Source organism: Typha latifolia, chromosome 9 (assembly GCF_019914945.1).
Source record: "Typha latifolia isolate L0001 chromosome 9, TyphaL0001v2, whole genome shotgun sequence".
NCBI classification, from domain to species: Eukaryota; Viridiplantae; Streptophyta; class Magnoliopsida; order Poales; family Typhaceae; genus Typha; species Typha latifolia.
This window is the reverse complement of record NC_133094.1, coordinates 2,326,103-2,347,219: the sequence shown is the minus strand read 5'-3', so window position 1 is coordinate 2,347,219 and position 21,117 is coordinate 2,326,103. Positions and strand designations below refer to the sequence as shown.

At 35.3% G+C, this 21,117-nt stretch overlaps 4 protein-coding genes across 4 annotated transcripts; 3 read left to right on the top strand and 1 right to left on the bottom strand.

The window, feature by feature from the left end:
- The first annotated feature begins 150 nt into the window (after window positions 1-150).
- On the top strand, window positions 151-3,733 carry LOC140795495 (G-type lectin S-receptor-like serine/threonine-protein kinase At1g11300). Its single transcript, XM_073148075.1, has 7 exons — window positions 151-1,483; window positions 1,564-1,668; window positions 1,751-1,926; window positions 2,334-2,544; window positions 2,647-2,884; window positions 3,043-3,193; window positions 3,290-3,733. The coding sequence occupies exons 1-7, from the start codon at window positions 202-204 to the stop codon at window positions 3,596-3,598; spliced, it is 2,472 nt and encodes an 823-aa protein (XP_073004176.1). The 5' UTR covers window positions 151-201; the 3' UTR covers window positions 3,599-3,733.
- A 1,999-nt stretch (window positions 3,734-5,732) lies between these two features.
- On the top strand, window positions 5,733-10,395 carry LOC140795286 (receptor-like serine/threonine-protein kinase SD1-8). Its single transcript, XM_073147782.1, has 7 exons — window positions 5,733-6,732; window positions 7,795-7,923; window positions 8,170-8,318; window positions 8,539-8,749; window positions 8,841-9,078; window positions 9,170-9,302; window positions 9,803-10,395. The coding sequence occupies exons 1-7, from the start codon at window positions 5,817-5,819 to the stop codon at window positions 10,109-10,111; spliced, it is 2,085 nt and encodes a 694-aa protein (XP_073003883.1). The 5' UTR covers window positions 5,733-5,816; the 3' UTR covers window positions 10,112-10,395.
- A 3,834-nt stretch (window positions 10,396-14,229) lies between these two features.
- Window positions 14,230-17,039, top strand: LOC140794586 (probable NAD(P)H dehydrogenase (quinone) FQR1-like 1). Its single transcript, XM_073146671.1, has 4 exons — window positions 14,230-14,424; window positions 15,347-15,440; window positions 15,724-15,986; window positions 16,664-17,039. The coding sequence occupies exons 1-4, from the start codon at window positions 14,402-14,404 to the stop codon at window positions 16,893-16,895; spliced, it is 612 nt and encodes a 203-aa protein (XP_073002772.1). The 5' UTR covers window positions 14,230-14,401; the 3' UTR covers window positions 16,896-17,039.
- Window positions 17,040-17,412: 373 nt separating this feature from the next.
- On the bottom strand, window positions 17,413-19,507 carry LOC140795445 (transcription factor bHLH123-like). The gene is made up of 7 exons (XM_073147998.1): window positions 19,029-19,507; window positions 18,780-18,948; window positions 18,403-18,519; window positions 18,236-18,301; window positions 18,081-18,146; window positions 17,958-18,008; window positions 17,413-17,856 (listed from the first exon to the last, which is right to left on the bottom strand). Exons 1-7 carry the CDS (start codon window positions 19,289-19,291, stop codon window positions 17,707-17,709), a joined length of 882 nt encoding a protein of 293 aa, XP_073004099.1. The 5' UTR covers window positions 19,292-19,507; the 3' UTR covers window positions 17,413-17,706.
- Between the last annotated feature and the right edge of the window lie 1,610 nt (window positions 19,508-21,117).

The following is a 21,117-nucleotide window of genomic DNA, read 5'->3' as shown; positions in this document are numbered from 1 at the left end:
GGAAATGGTGGACCATTTGCAATGAGATTCGAATAATAAAGTAGGATTTTTTCTTATGTTTTGTTAAGCTTTCAGCCACCACCGTTTACTAAGTTGGATTCATCAACTACAATTTCAAAACTTTATCATATGTTTTTGAGCAGTAGATTCTCCTCTACCTCAGAACCAGGTAAGAAAGAAAGCCTGAAGAGTGAAAGACTGATGAAGAAATCTCTTCCCTACATCACCATCCTCTTGCTGTCACCACTCTTATCGACTCACATACTCTTCTGCGCATCTGAGGATAGACTAACGCCAGACAAGCCCATATTTATCAATGACACGATCGTATCTAATGGCAGAGCCTTTGCTTTAGGCTTCTTCTCGCCGACCAATTCAACGACAAATCTCTACCTTGGCATATGGTACAACATTCCTCAACAAACAATCATATGGGTGGCAAACCGCGAAAATCCAATAAAGGATTCCTCTGCAGTGGTAAGGATATCGAAGGACAGCAATATCGTAGTTATAGATTCAAAGGCACGCGTAATTTGGACATCAAATGTTACAAGCAACAGTTCTCTAGGAAATAACACAGTAGCAGTGTTGCTGAACACAGGAAATTTGGTTCTTAAAGGAACAAATGATGTGGTGATATGGCAAAGCTTTGATCACCCTACAGACACCATCCTCCCTGGTATGAGGCTACAAGTGAGCCACAGGACTCATGCAGCCCCACGTTTAATAGCTTGGAAGGGTCCAAAAGATCCTTCTCTTGGTGAATTCTCCCTCGGAGCAGACCCTCACACTTCTTTACAAATCTTTACTTGGCATGGATCTACTCCGGTTTGGCGCAGCTCGTTGTGGACTGGAAGTTTCATTGGTAGTTTACAACAGGCTGACACTAGCTATATCGCGTCTTTTGCAGTTATAGATGATGAGGATGAGAAATATATAACATTTAGCCTCTCAGATGGTTCGGCTAATATACGTGGCATGCTAGATTACTTAGGGAAGGCAAAATTTCTAGCTTGGGATGGTAGTAATTGGGGTATTTTGGTTTCAATCCCTGGTAGTAGTTGTGATACTTATAACCATTGTGGTCCATTTGGGTACTGCGATATTACTAGTTCAATACCTACATGCAAGTGTTTGCAAGGGTTTAAGCCTGTGATGGATAAGGATTGGAACAATGGGAATTTTTCAGGTGGTTGCCGCAGAATGAAGAGTTTGGAATGTGGTAGTGGAGATGGGTTTTTGAGCTTGGGAGGGATGAAAGTGCCTGATAATTTTGTGCTTTTAAGTAATAGGACAGCTGATGAATGTAAGAAAGAATGCCTTGGCAATTGTTCTTGCACAGCTTATGCTTATTCTTATGCTGATTTGAGCACCACAGGTAGTAACATCCCCGAGTGTTTGGTTTGGATGGGGGAGTTGGTTGATGCAGAGAAGGTAAGTGGTGGGCAGAATCTATATTTGCGTCTTGCTGGCTCTGGATCAGGTATCTTCATCTGAAATTGCAGCCATGGAAAATTCCATTGTTATCTTCATCCACTTTATAGTGTCCCAATTCTTTTGCAGTTAGCAGGAGCAAGAAGGGAGGAGTAATATGCGTAGCTCTTTTAGGAACAATCCTTTTAATCACATGTATTTATTTCGTTTGGATGTACAAAGATGCAGCCATACGTAAGTATGGAAAGATAGACTGCAGTTTTCCTAGTTCACCAATTTGACTGCAGTATTTATGCAGCCTATATTTTTTATGCAGGTGTATGGAAAGATGAGAAAAATGAACAGAGGCAAATAAATGAGCAACTATCAAGTGTAGAATCTGCAAAAGATTTCTCTGATCCACTGATTAATTTTGAAAGTATCGTAGTTGCTACAGATAACTTTTCAGATTCGCATTTTCTTGGACAGGGAGGATTTGGCAAAGTTTACAAGGTAAAGAAAGTTTCATCTATAAAATATCAAATTATAGAATATTATGCTAGTTTCTTCATGACTATCCCACAACTGAAATTTGATTAAAATTCCTTTCTCTCAAATGTAGCTGACTGAAGATATTTTACATATTTAAAGGTCAAAATTCAGCTTCAGCAGCATCTATTTTGTATGGAACAAAATAAGTTCTTTTAGCTTTCGTTGATACATTCCATGATTTACCATACAAGAAGTTTGTCTGGCCAAAACAACGGCAAAAAGATGAAGGAAACAGTAACTGTTTACTTGAATGGGCTACTGAGTACTGAATGTTCTTATGAAATAGTGCTGTTTTAATCGTTGCAAAATGAATTTACTGAAATATATCTTGATTGGGAACAAGAAATAATGTTCATTTTGTTTTTCAGGGAAAGCTACATGGCGGACAGAAAATTGCTGCTAAAAGGCTAATTAGGGGTTCTGGACAAGGGTTAGAGGAGTTCAAGAATGAGGTTGCTTTAATCGCCAAGTTACAGCACAGAAACCTCGTCAGACTTCTCGGTTGCTGCATTCAGGGAGACGAAATGCTATTAGTTTATGAGTACATGCCTAACAAAAGCTTGGATTATTTTCTCTTTGGTTTGTTTCATTACATTTCCCATTTTATGTAGTACAAAGATCAGCCTGTTTAAACATGTTGGTATCGTAGTATTAATGGATGCCATGCATTACTAATAATAGATTCTACGAGAAAATCAATGCTAGATTGGAAAATACTCTTCAAAATAATAAAGGGGATCGGTAGAGGACTTCTATATCTTCACCAAGATTCAAGGTTGACAATAATTCATCGAGATCTTAAAGCAAGCAATGTTTTGTTAGAAGAAGATATGAACCCGAAGATTTCAGATTTTGGCATGGCAAGAATCTTCAGTAGCAACCAGGATCAAGCAAATACAAATAGAGTTGTTGGAACCTAGTAAGTATTCCATGCAAACATATACATTGTACTCTAAAATACAGATCAACTTGGGGGGAGAGGGGGGAAACAAACTTCTTGTTCGTTGTCGCTTCTTGTTAAATATATGCTTGGTCTTCAAACTCTAATATCTCAGTTTGTGATATATTGTTAAACAGTGGATATATGTCACCTGAATATGCAATGGAGGGTCTCTTTTCAATGAAGTCTGACGTCTATAGCTTTGGAGTTTTACTCTTGGAGATTATTGGTGGTCTTAGGAACAGTCCCATCAACCATAACATGGATTTCTTGAATCTCCTGTCTTATGTAAGTAGAAGATAGTTGTGTTTCTTTCTTGACAAATATAAACTTTACTACAAGTTAACAGTCAACTTCCAACTGATGGAGAGTTTAATGGTTCAGGCATGGAAGCTATGGAATGAAGAGAAGGCAAATGAGTTCATAGATGAATCAATTGCAGAAAATTGCTCGGTGCATGAAGCTTTGAGATGCATACATGTCGGATTATTATGCGTGCAGGATAATCCAAATGATCGACCGACCATGTCCTCTGTCATTTTCATGCTGGAAAACGAAATCCCAATACATCAACTCCCAAAACAGCCCATTTTTACTTGTCAGAGAAATGTTGATGAGCATGACCAGAGAATGCACAATATTGAGAGCCTTTCTACTAATAATGTTACACTTACAATGGTCGAGGGACGCTGAAAGCTCAACATTTCAATTTTATGTAAATTTGCAACTGCTCTCTGTATTTCTTATTTGCATTTTCCTTTTAATCTTGTTGTAGTACCTGATCAATTTTTATATGATGCCCAGTAGACTAAGATGTGATTACTAGTATTGGTCTTGTTCAATAAGCTTGCACAATGTTCCTTCTAGATTATAATCTTTGGTTGAGTGAGGAAGTAAGTACGTTAATAGACATAAAAAAGAGAGGCAAAAGAGGAGCATTCCTCTGGTAGCACAACATGGAAAGATGAGTTATTTGATTGCGGGAGTAAAAATTCGATCTCTATAGTCACTATTGGTGCTCTTCTGTATAGTATTTATAGAACTCCAGATCAATCTCCCTGTCTAGGAGCTAGTAATGCTCTTGTTGTGTTACATGCCAACTTGTCTCAAGAAGACCATTTTCACTGTAAAGTGGAAGACAATTTGGAAGTTGGAAAGAACTTTCTTGATTTTGTTTGCTTAGAGAGAACAGCTCTTATGAATGTCAAGATGAATTTGAGGCTTCAAAACTGAATGCATTGTTGTTTCCTCATAAATTCAATTGAAATTGTAATCTTTAGATTGTTTTGATTAAAAAGCTGGCATATCTCAAAAAGGAAAGCAGTAGGTTGAACTTTGAATGCAAATCAGATGCCTTAATAAGTAGTGTGCAATTGTATATTTTGATAGCATACCAGAGTAGTCAAAATGTGATCTGAGACTGTGAAAAGCCATAGCTAATCTTGAAAAGAAACACAAAGGAGAGAATTAGTAAATTAAGAATGGTTCTCCTTCTGAAGTAAATAATAGTGTATTAGCCATTAGAATATCAATTCTCGACTCATTCACTCTGATTTTATACCATTGTTGATGCTTAAAATTAGCAAACTATACGTTACTTTTGTTTCTAAGTGAGCATCTTACCAAGTCAAACAACTCATTTTGTCTATGCTTAGAATGACTTGATCATTAGGAAAAGAGCAAGTGGAGAAATATTTATATCACACCATCTTTAAATAAGTTAAATGCTCAGTCATATATGTTCTAAAAATATCCTCACGCAATATTTAAGTTACAATTAAGACAAGTAGGTAAGCTCTACAGATATGATCGGTTGAAAGATTCAACAAATGTCATGCACAGAAGAACTGGAAGCCCCCTTGCACCTAGAACTGCCTGATTGTGAAATGTCAAGTTGTGGCAAGAAAGTCAATTGAATTGGTATTTAAATCCTATCCACGAGAAAGCTTGACTTGATAACTTAACTGTCAATAATATAAATATGCACAAGATTAAGCACCAATCTTGCTATTATTATGCTCTGTACTTTCTTTTCAACATCCCCCTTGAACTAGGACAGGAATGCTGATTACTTAACTTATAAAACACAAATGTCAGTCGCTTGTGATCCAAGAAGTTAGAAAGTGAAGCGAGCATGTGGGAGACTAATTCGCTAGATCTTGTATAATGAGGTCACTGCAACTAGTTCATTAATCAAATTGCCAGAGTTGTGATGCCGTTTTTATGCAAGTACATTTCTTCAAAGTTGTTCGTTTTCTTCGAAAAAGGCAGTTGCAGAAATGACAAAATATGAACAATCCTTTCTGATACCCTTTCTAGTTTTTTTTTTTTAAATCTCACCAAAGTAAGTACTGAGGAAGAGGTATGCCAATAGTATGATTGAATAGTATTAAAGAATCAATATCAGACATCAACATCAGTAACTTCCATAGGCAATTGAATACTAGTGTGCTGAATTCATAAGATCTACATTGCATAGACTTCATGAACATATCCATATTGGCCTGAACCTGTCAAAACCTTCTGTGATATCCTGAAAATCAAATCTTTGCTTTTAGGATATATGAGGAAATTAGCAAGCCGTCAATACTCCTTTCTCCTTTTGCTCGCCCTCTTCACCATCTCCATTGCATCAGACTCCTTCAGCCAGACTCAGAACATCACTGATGGCCAGACATTGGTTTCAGAAGGTGGAAGCTTTGAACTAGGCTTCTTCGGCTCGACTGCAAGGCGTTATGTTGGCATATGGTTCAAAGTATCTGTGGACACCGTCGTGTGGGTTGCAAACCGTGATAATCCTCTCAATGACTCTTCTGGTGCACTAGCCTTCAATGACAAAGGAAATCTAGTCCTACTAGATGGCAAGAGTAGCATTGTGTGGTCCTCTAACACAACGAACGCTATTAGTCCAATGGTGCAACTACTTGATTCAGGTAACCTTGTCCTCAAAGGCCAGAGCAGTACTGATTCATCAAGCAGTGTTATATGGCAAAGCTTTGACTACCCAACAAACACCTTACTACCAGAAATGAAGGTTGGAAAAGATCTAAGGACTGGAGTAGAGTGGTCCCTCTCATCATGGAGTAGTAACCAAGATCCGTCCCGTGGTGATTACCACTACAACATGGACACACATGGATCACCAGAGCTCTTTCTATGGCACCTCATGGAGAAGAAGTACCGCACCGGGCCATGGAATGGCCTTCGGTTCAGTGGCATACCGGAGATGACAACCTTCGAAGACATGTTTAACTTTAACTTTGTATCCAATTCTGATGAGATCTACTATGGCTTCACAGCTAAGGATGGCTCACCTTTATCTCGGGTGGTGCTGAATGAAACCGGTGTGATGCAACGCCTAGTCTGGGACCGGAATTACCAGACATGGAATTCCTTCTGGTCTGGACCTAAGGATCAATGTGATTATTATGCTAAATGTGGACCATTTGGGGTCTGCAATGCTAATGATGCAACTGTATGCAGTTGTCTCATGGGGTTCAATCCAAAGTCACCTAGTGGATGGTACATGAGGGATACATCCGGAGGATGCATCAGGAGGACAAACTTGGATTGTTCTCCTAGTGATGGATTCAATTTGCTCACAGGAGTGAAGCTTCCAGTCACTCATAATACAACAGTAGATGCAGGAATTAGCCTTGATGAGTGCAGGAGTAGATGCTTATCAAATTGTTCCTGTTTAGCTTATGCCGCAACCGATATCCGAGGAGGGGGAAGCGGATGCATCATTTGGACTGGTGAGCTTATTGATATAAGATTTATCGACGGAGGGCAGGATCTCTACCTAAAGGTTGCAAAGTCTGATTTAGGTATGTTGAAGCATAATTATGTGTTAATATCTTCTTATACTCATATTCTGCACTATATTCTGAATTCCAATTGCTTTTCAATATTTTGGCGGATCATAAATCAATCTTCTTGTTGAAAGAAAAGAATAAGAGAGAGATCCAACTTGTTTTGATTTCTTGTAACTTACACACTATTTCTTTTTTTTCTGAATCACGATGTCAGATCCAGAAAGATATTAAATATGGCAAATGGGAACCTTTTCTAACTCCTTCAAGCTTGATTTCTAGGCTACTTGAAAACAACTCTTCAAGGAAGCCACTTGACAGTTGACCTGGTTATATATTATGCCTACTAGCCATGGAAGTATTATCTATTATCTTTATCTATCTCATTCTTATCCATACTGTAATGCCACCAGTATGTTCCAGGACTACAGCGAGTCAGTTTTTTAGATGTCCTTTGTGATTCTATAATTAAGACAATAACTACTAAATGACCTAGTTCCTTGTCATAATTAGCTTGAAGAAACTGTGTTCTAGAATCTTCATGTTTGTGTTTCCTTAACAAGGTGTCGTACTAACCTTAGATCAGAAAGGAGTCAGCAAAGACAACCTTTTGCTGATTCTCCCAATAGGAAATTTATACAACATCGTTCCAACCTTCTATAGAAATCATATTTAGAGGCTACAACTGCCATTGACCTATCAATGTTATAATTTGCCAGTCACTGTACCTCCAAGAAAAATTGTGAACTCCCATGTAATACAGATGAAAGGCATTATTAGTAGGCTTTCTGACTGATATCAAAAAAATTTAACCTTACAGCATTTGAAATAATCTGCCAATAATTAGCATATAACCAAGCACTGATAGACCAACATTTCATTAACAAGTGATCCAGGCAGGTACTTTCTTATAAATAATGGGAGTAAAAGTGTAGAACAAATTCAATCATTAAAAAGAGTTGTGCAACTTATCAGCATAGGATTACCTACAAGAAGAAACTATAAGATAAGGCTCTGCAGTTGTTGTTCTTATTCTTGTCGTAATTCTTAAATGAGTTGGAATATCTATCCATGTAGGTACAACTGCAAGCAAAGGCCGCAAGAGAAATGTGGCATTAATCACAATAATGACAACAGTGCTGGTAATGCTTCTATTGACACTGGGTTTTCTGGTTTGGAAGAAAACAAGGATAAATAAGGAGCAAGGTAAATGATCCTTTGACCACATATGTATTAGATATAAAATAAAAATCTATAGTAAAAGCTCAAATTTTGTACTTTCTTACTGAATTTTCAAAAAAGTCGATATAGATGGATTAGAATCAGAAAGTTAAAAGAAGGAAATAGTCCATGTCGAATGTTTTAATCCGAATTAGTAATTACCTTCTCTAATCATGAGACTGTAGAAGGCAATGCTTAAACTCTATAATCTGCTTTGTTACTGCTCAGTAGTTGGCAGAACCTACTACTACTGCGATGAGAGCGGCTGTCTGAAGGATTCAGAACTCCCTGTCTTTGATCTGGAAACCATAAAATTATCCACAAACAACTTCTCAGAAACAAATAAAATTGGAGAAGGCGGATTTGGCAGTGTTTACAAGGTTATTTTCCTTTATCATCCTGATATTAATAAAAAAAGATCACTATGAAGGTCTGCTGAATAAATTTTTCCAAGAAGAGATTTTCTCCTCTGTATATGATCGATCTATAGTTCTGCAACATAAGTTAATGAAATATAAATGACTTAGGATAGAAAAAAAAAACCGTAATGCAGAATTTATCATACAGAAACGTAGTAAAATTTGTATTGGTGACTAACAGGGCCAACTACAAAATGGACAAGAAATTGCTGTCAAGAGGCGCGCCAAAGATTCATCGCAGGGTGTAAACGAATTCATGAATGAGGTAGTGCTGATTGCGAAACTTCAGCACAAGAACCTTGTTCGACTCCTTGGTTGTTGCATTCACGGCAAAGAGAGGATGCTGATATATGAGTACATGAGCAACAAAAGCTTGGACTTTGTCATATTTGGTATAGAACTTCTTGGCTTAAATTGTTCATCATCTAAAAGATTTGATAAGAGTATAGCTTATTTACTAACTCTGACATGAACTTTGAACAGATGAAAGAAGACGTGCTTCATTGAACTGGAGAGTTATACTTGAAATTACTCTTGGAGTTGCTCGAGGAGTACTCTACCTCCATGAGGACTCAAGAGTTAATATAATTCATAGGGATCTCAAAGCTGCAAACATACTTTTGGATGAACAGATGATTCCTAAGATATCAGACTTCGGAACCGCAAGACTATTTGGAGGAGATCAAATGGAAATAGACACTGCAACAGTAGTAGGAACCCGGTAAATGCCAAAATTTTATACTTCTCTTTGCATGTAATTAGCTATGAATTTCTTTTATTTTTTTGATTTCATTGTAATGGTTTTCTTCCAGTGGGTATATGTCTCCAGAATATGCAATGGACGGGAGATTGTCAGTAAAATCTGATGTTTATAGCTTTGGAGTTCTACTGCTAGAAATCATAAGTGGCAAGAGGAACCAAGGTCTCGTAAACCTCATTGCATATGTAAGTACAAGGCATGACAAACAATCTTTTTGTAGGAAAAAAATTACATTTTTATTCCATTGTAGTTTGGTCGAAATATTAAACTTTCACTTATGACAACCTTTTGGTAATATTGACCTATATGCAGCCCTTAGCTTTTCCATCTAAAGATAAAGATGATGGTGATTTCCTATCGAGTGTGTCAAGTTTTGATCATTTTCCCCCTTCGTCTTATCTCCCTTTGTCACGTTTGCTATCTTTGAACTATAAAATTGAGACAAATCTGGAGTGGAAGAAGATTTTTTTTAAAAAAAACATATCTTTTCAACTGATTACTGTAAATTGGAAGGGATAGTTTGGTCGTTTTGTACTAAAGCTAACATTTGATAGGCAACAAACAAAAGTTCGAGAAGGCACTTTGAATTTTGGCCGAACACAGTGGATTAAAATGTCCTTTTACCTTCTTTTTTTCTTAATCAAGTTGCAAACTCATGAAAGATCTCATAATGATTTCATTTCAGGCATGGATGTTATGGGAAGAAGGCAACATCTCACAATTAATTGATCAAGCAGTGGGAGGCCCATGTCCTACCTCTGAACTCCTGAGATATATCCAAGTTGGATTACTATGCGTGCAAGAATGCCCAGATGATAGGCCTGCAATGTCTGCAATCATGCTGATGTTGGCCAGTGAGGACTCGGCATTGCCAGAACCCAAGAAGCCAGTAGTCTGCAACAGGATGATGCCATTGAATCCTGAGCTGGCCATCCTCACCCATCAATTGTATAGTATAAATGAGCTCACCATTACTGGTGTAGAAGGTCGTTAGGTAGAGTAATTAAACTTAGTATTTGGATTGGTTGTGTTCATAGGCATGCCATTGGCAAAAGGCTTTGCCTCACTATGTATTCATGGTTAGAAGGGATTCATGTTGTATGAGTATTTTCGGATTTGAATTCCAAAACGCCACTTCTCTCAAAAGATTGCAAAAGAAAGTAACAAATAGGTCATTGTTTTTCTTCGCTTTGAGTCCTTTCCAGTGTCTTTGTAAATGCTACCGATGTATAGCTTAATAACCACTATTTCTTCGGTATATTGTACTATTATCTTTAGTAATTACCTAATGCATTTCTTTGTATATATGTCACCTGAATTTGCAATGGAGAGTCTCATTTCTGTAAAGCCTGATGTCTATAGCTTACTCTTGGAGATTGTGATTGGTCTTAGGAACAGTCTCATCTACCAAAACATCGATTTCTTGAATCCTCTATATTATGTAAGCAGAAGATATTTGTGTTTCTTTCTAGACATATATAGACTTTGTTGCAAATTAAAAGTTAATTTCCAACTGATGGAGAGTTTACATGATTCAGGCATGGAAGCTACGGAATGAAGAGAAGGCAAATGAGTTCATAGATCAATCAATTGCAGACGCTATGGAATGAAGAGAAGCTTTGAGATGCATATATGTTGGAATAATATGCGTGCAGGATCATGCAAATGATCGACCAACCATGCCATCTATCATTTTCATGTTGGAAAGCGAAATCGCAATGTATCAACAACTCCCAAATTTTGATAAAATTTGTACTAATAACATTACATTTACGATGATAGATGGACTCTAAAAGCTCGACATTACGATTTATCTAACTATATAACTACTCTCTGTATTGCTAACTAAACAATGGACTATTGTTGGCTTACAATGGATTATGTTTAGATAAGAGTCTCTACTTTGACTTACAGACTTTGTTTCTATACTGATTTATTGCTCCAGAAGACCATTTTAGACACAAGGAGGAAGACAATCCCCTTAAAGTTTTCTATACTGATTTCATTTTAGACAAAATGAAAAAAAAAAAAAAATTCATGTTGTTTGCTTTTAAGAAGGGCTCTTTATGAAGAGTTGAAGACATGAACTTGAAACTTCAAAACTAAATGCATTGGTGTTTCGTAAATTCAATTGAAATTTTGTAGAGTTTAGGTTGTTCTCACAGGTTCTTACAGTAAGGGAACATATATGGATTTCTTGTTGCAGGCTTCCATTATAACACCTGAAGGGGTGTTCATCCTAAATTATTATAGCTGGATTCGAATTTATCGAACAAAATTTAACAATAAAGAAAAAGATAATATCTTTAAATCAACTAATTACATAGGAAGAGTTTGGAACAAAAATGAGTATCAAATGGATATCAAACAAATAACATATCTGAAAGAGAAAAACAGTAGGTAGAACTTTGTTTACTCTGTCATTACGAAAAGAACAAGTAAAGAAGAATCTACCACATCATGTCTTAAAATCAGTTGAAATTTTCACAAACCAACAAAATGTCATGCTCAGTGGAAATTCATCTATTGCACTCTGAAATATCAAGTCATGGCAAATAAAAGTCCATTAACTTTGACTTTTAAGATTTTGTTTGATAACTTGAACTGTTGAGCATATATAAATATGCACAAGATTAAGCATAAATCCTGCTATTATTATGCTCTGCATTTTTTAACACCCCCTTAAAGTAGGATTGGAATGCTGATTACTCAACTTATAAAAACAAGAATTTGGTCCCTTGTGACCCAAGAAGTTAGAAAGTGAGAAATAGTGGACTCTCTCTTAATGCATTTCTTCAAAGTTGTTAAGATTCTTGGAAAAGAAGGTTGCAGCAAATGACAAAAATATGAACAAAGCTTCTAATATCCTGGCTAGTCTTCTCTTACTAGAGTGAGAACTGGGGAAGAGATGTACTAATAATAATGTGATTAAATAGTGTTAAAGAATTAAGGTCAATTAAACAGGCTCATATTGTACCAGTATATTGGTGTTTGAATTTTCACTGCACCACTTCTCAGAAAATGTGCAAGAGTTTGGGATTTTTGACCGAACTAGCACTCCCAAATTATTTTTTTTTACACGTCTAGCATATTTTTAAAACTTAAATACAAGACTATGTGAATTGAAAATTTTTGATTGATGCAGTGATCTTCAAATATAAATCACTAATCCGGTACATAGGCTAATTTTTTGCCCCTTGGTCGAGCTCCAAAAAAAGTAATGCCCCATAGACCCTTTGAACCTCCCGGGTTGTAGAATGCGGTTGCCTCACTAGAGACTTATAGAATAATTTAGAAAGCATTGAAAAAAATTGGTAAGTGTGAGAAAAAGTACTTTTGTATTAAGTCTTTTTTTTGGTTCAACAAATTTCAAATATAAATCGCTGACTAGATGAGCAATATATATACTTAAGCAATTTTATTAGCCTTTTTGTTTTTACTTCCGCATAAGTATATTTTGAAATTATTATTTTAGTCGACGATTTTTTAATTCACCTAGTTTTGTATATAAATTTTAAGGTGAAATGAATACATAATAAAAAAATTTAGAACACTTAAAATAGTGAAAAACTCTAGGACTTGTTTAGTATAAGACTAAGCCCCGAACTACATTAATTAGTCTTACTTTTTTAGAGATGTTTAATTATTGAACTAGTTTATGAGGCCCCTGAACCAATTCAGAGGAGTCCCTAAACTCAAAGCAAATAAGGCCCTAGAGTTTGCTTTTTGGTCCTTTGTAGTGTTATCGTAAGTAATACCTTAATACATTTGTTTGTATTATGTTTTAACCTTAGGGCATCCTACTTGTGGATCCCATTTACTCTAAAACCAACCCAAATCCGACCCGTTTGGTCTCCTCGTCATGCTACGCTGGCATTACGAAATGCCACAATGTATACAAAGGACAACTCCCTATTTATATATATATAAAGTCTCCTATTTCATATGGGAAATAATTTAATTAGAAAAACTAACACACGGTCGCATGGACTTCAAAGCCGGTGAAGTCACGTAGTTATCCGCAGTCTTCTGGAGTAGCGTATAAAGACCAAATATTTGGTTCAACTCCAATATTTTTATTGGAAAGTCCGAAGTTGGAAAAGTCACTTTCTAATTACAAAATTTTTAAATAAGGATTTTTAATATAATTATCACTCAAAACAAATTATTAATCACTGTTAATTTTCCCAAAGAGAAACTAATCACGGTTAAAGGCTAAAGTGATTTTAAAATCAACCATGCAATTTTTTAAAAGTAATAAAAACATTATTCGAACTTTTAATTCTGGGTTATTTATCATCACTCAAAAGGCCGGTTCCCTTTCTACTTTTGTCTTAATTTTAAAATTTTACTTAGGGGTACTAAGATTATTTTATATCTGTCGTTAAATTTTACTCATCTTATGTAACTGTCAAACGAAATAAATATTTTTTAACGCATTAAAAGTGAAATGCAAGTATGGAAGTAACATACCTATATAATAAGGTGTGAATAATAATAAAAACTAAATGTAGGGTATTCCTATTGAAGTTTTGTAATTAAAAAATTAATCAAAAATATCTTGCTTTTAATGCCTTAAAAGTATCGTGGATTACAAGATAACAAAATAGAGAATATTAGGTTACTTTTAAAATTTTAAATTAAAATTCTAAAACATAATTATGAAACCTAGTTGTCTATTTATTTTTACTTTAATCTAGAAAAACTTATTTAAATGTAGTATATTTATTTTTGCATCTATAGTTTCTGACTACAAAACTACGGCAAATCATTTTTAATATAATTTAGATAAAATATAGGATTAAAATAATAATAATAATAATAAAACAAAAAAATTGGGTGTTTTAGATAAGTTTTCCTTAACAAAATATGGATGGACTTTCGACAAAGTAGGGACTAAAAACTAAATATCATACTACCAACCGCAAGTTGATGGTGAGAATTACCCGTCACTTGAAATCTACATCAAAAAGTGTGACATCACGATTCACGAATCTAGAAGCATGTCGTTGTCATTAAATTAATTGTAATGAAATAAGATGACCGCGGGAGTGACATCAAAGTGAAGTCGGCAGTTCTCTTAACACGACCTCGGCTTTGGGTTAGTTAATGAAAGCTCGCAGATTAGTTAGGCTCTCCATTTATATAAATAAGTACACCAAACTCGTGAGAAAGAAAAGCAACTAGAAGAAGGAGAGAAAAAAAGAAGAAGAAAAGATCCCTCCTTTCTTCTCCCTTTCTACTCGTCCCACTCTCTCGTTTCGAGATTTCGAAAGCTCCATTAATGGCGACCAAGGTCTATATAGTGTGAGTATTGCTCCGTTCTTGGGCCCCATTTTTTGGGGGATATTTCTTGCTTTGAGTTGCAATCTTTTCTCTATGCTCTGGTTGTTGGTTCATTTTAATGGTGCATAGAGTCTTTAGTTGATTTGAGGTTTTCCTTCTTCCCCCTCAAATTGTTGCTCTGTTGATTGGAATATGCTGTATAATCTTCTTAGAATTGATCAAGCTATAGTTTTCTTTTACACTCTTTCTGAAGAAATTGTTTATTTTAGTAGGTTTGGAGTTTATGTTAATTTGTTCATATCTATTGCTTATTTTTTGGATGCGCGGAGAAGCCGCTTTTGTTAATAGGAATGATTGTCTTCTTGGATTTGGAATTTATTAATTTTAATGTCTTCAAAATGCTAAGAAGACCTTATAGTAGGCTTCATCAGATGATCACAAACTATTTATTCTCATTTTCTTTCGACTGGTTGAATTCTTTTTGCTGAGTTAGAATGCTATCATATACTCAAATCAATACCAAGTTTATGTGGCAATATAAATTTCTCTTGGATCTTGTCAGTCGCCTCTAGGGAATCAATACGTAGACCTTTATTTTTTGGTTAATTTCCTTTCCTAGTCTTCTATTAGAGACAATTAGACAAATAAGGTCACCTTTATTATTCATTGTCCAAGTCTTTGTAAATGTCATAACAAACTATTTGACCCATTCATTGGTTTGCCGATTTGATCTTGTTCACTTTATTGCTATATCATTGTTGTATTAATTTTCCCCTGATATATGATGCTTAATTAATTGTTTTTCAATCTGATCATTGCTTGTTCTTTTTCATGACTCAACTCTTCGTTTCTTTTGATTTTATATTCTTGATCGTGTATTTTAGAATGTAAGATATAAAAACCACTAATCTATAACAACTTAAGCCTATAATATTTTGTACAGGTACTATACTACATATGGACATGTCGAGAAGCTAGCTGAAGAAATTAAGAAAGGTGCTTCATCTGTTGGAGGTGTTGAAGCTAAGTTGTGGCAGGTAATGATATATTTACTTCATATAAGCTAAAAGAAGCATATGGAAATATGGAATGATGTGAGTAATTAAAGAATTTGACTAACAAATCTTTTGGCTGTTAAGCTGACGGCAAACAATTGTGCCGAGTTGGCTTATTATTTCAACTATATGTATAATACTTGTGCTTAAATGATGTGAGCAACCAAATAGATATGTGACATTATTAAGAATGTTAGAGTTTTATTTGCCTGTTTGTTCCAACTTTCATTTTAGGACAACTTACTATCCAGTTTTAATTGATTAGGTTCCTGAGACACTCCCTGAAGAAGTTCTAAAGAAGTTTGGAGCACCTCCAAAGAGTGATGTGCCAATAATCACGCCAAATGAGCTTGCTGAGGCTGACGGTATTATATTTGGGTTCCCAACTAGATTTGGTATGATGGCAGCACAATTCAAGGCATTCATTGATTCGACTGGAGGACTCTGGAAAACACAGCAGCTTGCAGGAAAACCTGCAGGGATATTCTACAGCACTTCAAGCCAAGGCGGTGGTCAAGAAACTACTCCGTAAGATTCTTTACCTCAATAATTTAGAAGAAACTACTAATACACTTTTTTTAGTGGAAACAGTAATGCTTTACTAGAAGATGATTAAGAATTCCGTATATATTACCATGTTTAAACATTGATAGTATAGCAGGACTAAGTAACAGTCACTATGATGCTCTGATATATTTTGACCATAATGTCATTTTCATGTCTGAGTGACTCAGAGAAGTGTCACTCAGAAATGAACTAATTATGCTTGTGAAACTTAATAGAGTCATAGTTTTAAGTGGAACGCCAGCCCTGCTTCGTCCCCCTTGTGGGGGTTGATTGCCTATTGCTTGTTGTCTTTTGGTGAAGCATTACCCCCTGCTTCATTTCCCCCTTGAGAGGAGTTTGCTTACCTGAGGAAGGAAGCCTTTACGAGGGGAGAAGACGTTGAACCACATCATCATAGTACGGGGGCTGTTGTTCTTTCAGCTTTGTTTCACCTCTCGAGTAGTATGAGAGCAACTTCTCAGCAAAAAGTGACTAACCAATTCACTCTATATAAATCTATAGTTTCATGTTTATTTATCCAATTTTAGGCATATTTCTTGCAATTAATCTTCAAGACAATATTCATGGAGATCACATATCTCATTCTTGCACAACTTCAATGGATGGTCCTTGAACAATATGCTTGCCTTCACTTGCAGTTTGACTGCCATTACCCAGCTGGTCCATCATGGAATGATCTTTGTACCAATAGGCTACACCTTCGGTGCTGGAATGTTTGAAATGGAACAAGTGAAGGGTGGCAGCCCTTATGGAGCCGGAACATTTGCCGGTGATGGATCAAGACTTCCTTCAGAGCTTGAATTGGGGCAAGCCTTCCACCAGGGGAAGTACTTTGCTGAAATTGCAAAGAAGCTCAAGGGTTCATCCTGATCATCTGGATACGAATCGATCAAAAATTGACCTATCTTTAGAAACGATATGTAGTGTCTCATTGATTGTTACAGATTATGTGTTTTGAAATATGTATTGATGTTACTATGGATTTATAATGAATAAAGTTTCTGATGTTTGGCATGATCTCTTTCTTTCAAGATTCTCAAATAGTCTTCTGAAATATGAGGAACTTAATTTATAAAGTTAATGTTCCAATTGTATGTGTTGCTATGGTGGAGGCCTTCGCTGCATGGAAAATCATTATCCTATTAACAAGTTCGTTCGTTCAAATATAACACAAAATTTGATCATTTTAAGAATAACCTATGTCGCTTCCTTCTGAGAATCTATGATGAGGCCTTAATACGAGAGTGAGAAAATGACCTCCAGGTGTAAATTCTCAGAAGCATATGGAAATCTCTGGATCTACTCCATCTCAGAAAGAGAAAGCACTGAACAAAGAATATGCACAAGTAAATAGAAAGTCTCATCCACTAAATTAAAGACCACAGACTTGAATCCAGTTGCCCCTTGATAATATATTAAAAGGCTCCAAAGAGATACCATTCCTCAACTTAATATACAAACCAGAAATAGGATTAAGACCTACCATCTTTAACTAACCCTTTAACCTTTATCCAGTTCCTTATGCACTCAATTATGCAACTAACATTGACTTCCTTACTCTCCAAGATGACATCCAATCTCTGAAGAATACAATCTATATCTGGATTAGTTATTCTCATTAGTTATGATTTGAGGGTTATTTCCCTGTTGTGCTCAGTTGGAGCAGTACTCGCTCTTCTTCCTAACTGAAGTCCAATCCAAAGGTAGGAGTCCAGAAATCAACTGCCACTTCATTAGGCACATCAAATGTGCTTGAAATTGGGACAAGACACAGCCCTCTGCTTCCGAGATCTTGCTTTGGTCCTTCTCTCTCCTTTGATTTCTCCAAGTTCTGAGAAGAAATCCAACAAATATTATTAGCTCAAGATCTCTCTAAACAGTAAATAATGAAGACAACTGAAGCAAAAAAGAAAAAAAAAATAGAATTATTACCTCTAGATGTTGCAGTTGATGTCCATTCTTTAAATGTGGAGCACTAAGGATCTGCACTCATATTAAAGTTGTTTAATTATGGATTAATTTGATGAGGTAGATGGTGAGGAAGGAGACACTTACACCCACTTGGTCATGGAGAAATTTAATATACTCTATAGCTTCTTGGAGAACTGAAGCTGTATCAGTCTGCACAAATTAGTACTTTTATGAGGACTAAAGTGAAAAAAGATCCTAACAAATATTATAAGAGGAAGGAAATCGAAATTTCCGATTACCTTTCCAAAAGGCGAGACGAGTTGTTGGAGTGCAGTGATTCTATCCCCCAGCTTCTCTTTCCTCACCTGAAGTAATTAGTAATATCTCAACAAATGAAGGTCCAAAGAGTAAAATAATTACTTCCTCCCATTAAAATTTTAAGACCTCGAAGGAATCCAGCCATTACCTTAAAAGTCGGCAACGATGATGGCGTCGCTATTCTAGGCTTCTTGAATGCCGGCTGATCACCGTCCGTTTTCTCCGTGATTCTCGAGCACAAATCTCCAATCCCTCCCGAAATAGACTACATACAAGAATTAAATCTTGTAAATTAAAGACCCAATTAGACCCAAAAACTTAAGCATAATAGAATTCCTCGCTTATATTTTATGATATTTTGACTTTTTTTTAAACTTTCTAAAATGGCAATAGATCATAGATTTTTGTGTAGTTGACTCATATATATATATATATATATATATATATATATATATATATATATATATATATATATATATATTTTATATTACTAGATATCTTTATGGTTTTGATATATATACAAACCTTGCAATCGTATTGTAAAGACTGCTTCACAGGTAGTTCATAAGAGAACTCTTGATTCATTTCATTTAATAGCTTCCGTGAGCTAATCATATACTTCTCATTGGATTCAAGATAGTCTTCTTGAAACAAAGTAGGCAGCAAACTTGTTTCAATACGTCCACTGTTACTCCTGCTAAAAGAAATATGAATCATATGCATGCATAATGAATATAAGATAGATCAAGACTATAACTCAAAGATAAGACTTACAGGATATTTTCACTCCAATCTATCATCTGATATGAGAACTGGCTTTGATGGGTGTCATGGAGAGCTATAGAGCTGTTCAAGACTGAGCCAGGTGAGTCTATCAGAGACCAGTTAGGGCAACCATTCACAACGCCGGCGGCGAGCTCCGTCGAGCACGAGGGAGGCTCCGACGACATTCCCGGGCCGCCGAAAGTTTCAGCAGATCTCATGTTGTTCCACCATCCCCAACTTGAACTCATTTCAGATTGGATCATCTCCTCCATGACTTCCCCTCTCTCTCTCTCTTTGTTATAGTTAAGCTTGTAGGAGTGGAAAGAGGTTTATATAAACCTTTGGAGGGAAGTAGTTTAGTTTGACATTTGACAATATATCCTATGCTATTTTCTTTTTCCTTTTATGGTTTAGGTGCAACTGGCAGCAATATCACCTAATACTCTTCTTAATTTGTGTAAATACCAATCTATGCCTTAGATTTGGATTGTTGTCCGAATTATGCTTACTATAATATGCTGGACGCTCACAAACCTATTAAGATAATCTAAGAAAGAGTCTTATGATTTATCTTGTATTATTTCTGCATGTTTTCTATACGTACTGCAGGTCAAAGTTTACTTTAAATTATTCCAAAGTTAGCAAAGCCATTGACCTCCAGGAGAGTAGTCATATAATAAAAGATTTAAGAAACGGAATGTAGTATGTATGATATGCCTAACTTTATAAGTGGATGTTGTACCTAATTTTTTGATGCCTAATTTATTATTATCATCTTTAATCAACGTTTCCACTACTGCATCTAAGAATATTAATTATAAAAACTTTCCCATTTACCTTATAATATTCCAAACTTGGCTAGGTGGCGGAGACCGCTGACGTTATGTTATATGGGCCTCGTGATTCACGTCAAAGTTGGGACCCACGTGAGATGCATGCGTGGTTGGAAAAGCTCCGCCGAATAATGCTGTGTAAATAAGATTAGATTATCTTAATTTAATCTTATTTACACTGGAAGATTAGATTATCTTAATTTAATCTTATTTACACGGGATAAAACTACTTAATTAAGATTAAATTTTTCAAGGGCTTGCGGAACAAAGTAGAGCCTTTTAAATTGTCGGTCAACTAAGGTTGGCCTTCGTCCGTCCCCCTGTGAATCCTAAAAAATCTGAGAGCATATATATGTGTGTATATGTATGTATATATTTGCATTTAGTTGAACATGGAGTTCATTTAGATGAAAACTTGACAAAAATTAAAGAAATTTTGCATTTAGAACATTCGTATCTGTGCAATAGGACTTGATATGAAATTTCATTATCTATAGGGTGTTTAATAAAAACTTTAGCACCGTGTGACTCTACAATATTATTTGAAATAAAAATTCATATAAATATAGGGTGTTAAATGAAAATTCATCAAACTTGAGACACTTACATTTAGTACACTGTATTAAATAATATTATTTTAAAGAGGAAATTCACATAAATATAGGGTGTTAAATGAAAACTTCATCTATTTTATGTGAACCAGAATTCACATAAATATAGGGGGTTAAAATGAAAATATAACCAAAACTAAAGATATTTACATTTAGGACCTTATATTTTGCAATATTAATGAACCAAAATTGTCATAAATATAGGGTGTTAATTGAAAAACTCCCGAAGGCATTTATATTTAGCACCCTATATTTATTAATATTATATGAACCGCAAATACACATAAACATAGGGTGTTAAATAAAAAATTCATCAAAAATAAAGATATTTTCATTTAGAGCCCCATATGTATGCAATATTGTTCAAATGAAATACAACATAATATAGGGTAGGGTGTTCAATGAAAACGTATCAGAAACTAAATACATTTACATTTAGCACCATATGTTTTTCAAAATTATCTGAACAATGATTATTATAAATACAGGGGGTTAAATGAAAATATAACCGAAATTAAAGATATTTACATTTAGCACCTTATATTTTGCAATATTAATGAACCAAAAATCTCATAAAATAGGGTGTTAATTAAAAAATTCTCCCAAAATTAAACACATTTATATTTGGGTACCCTATATTTTTTAATATTACTT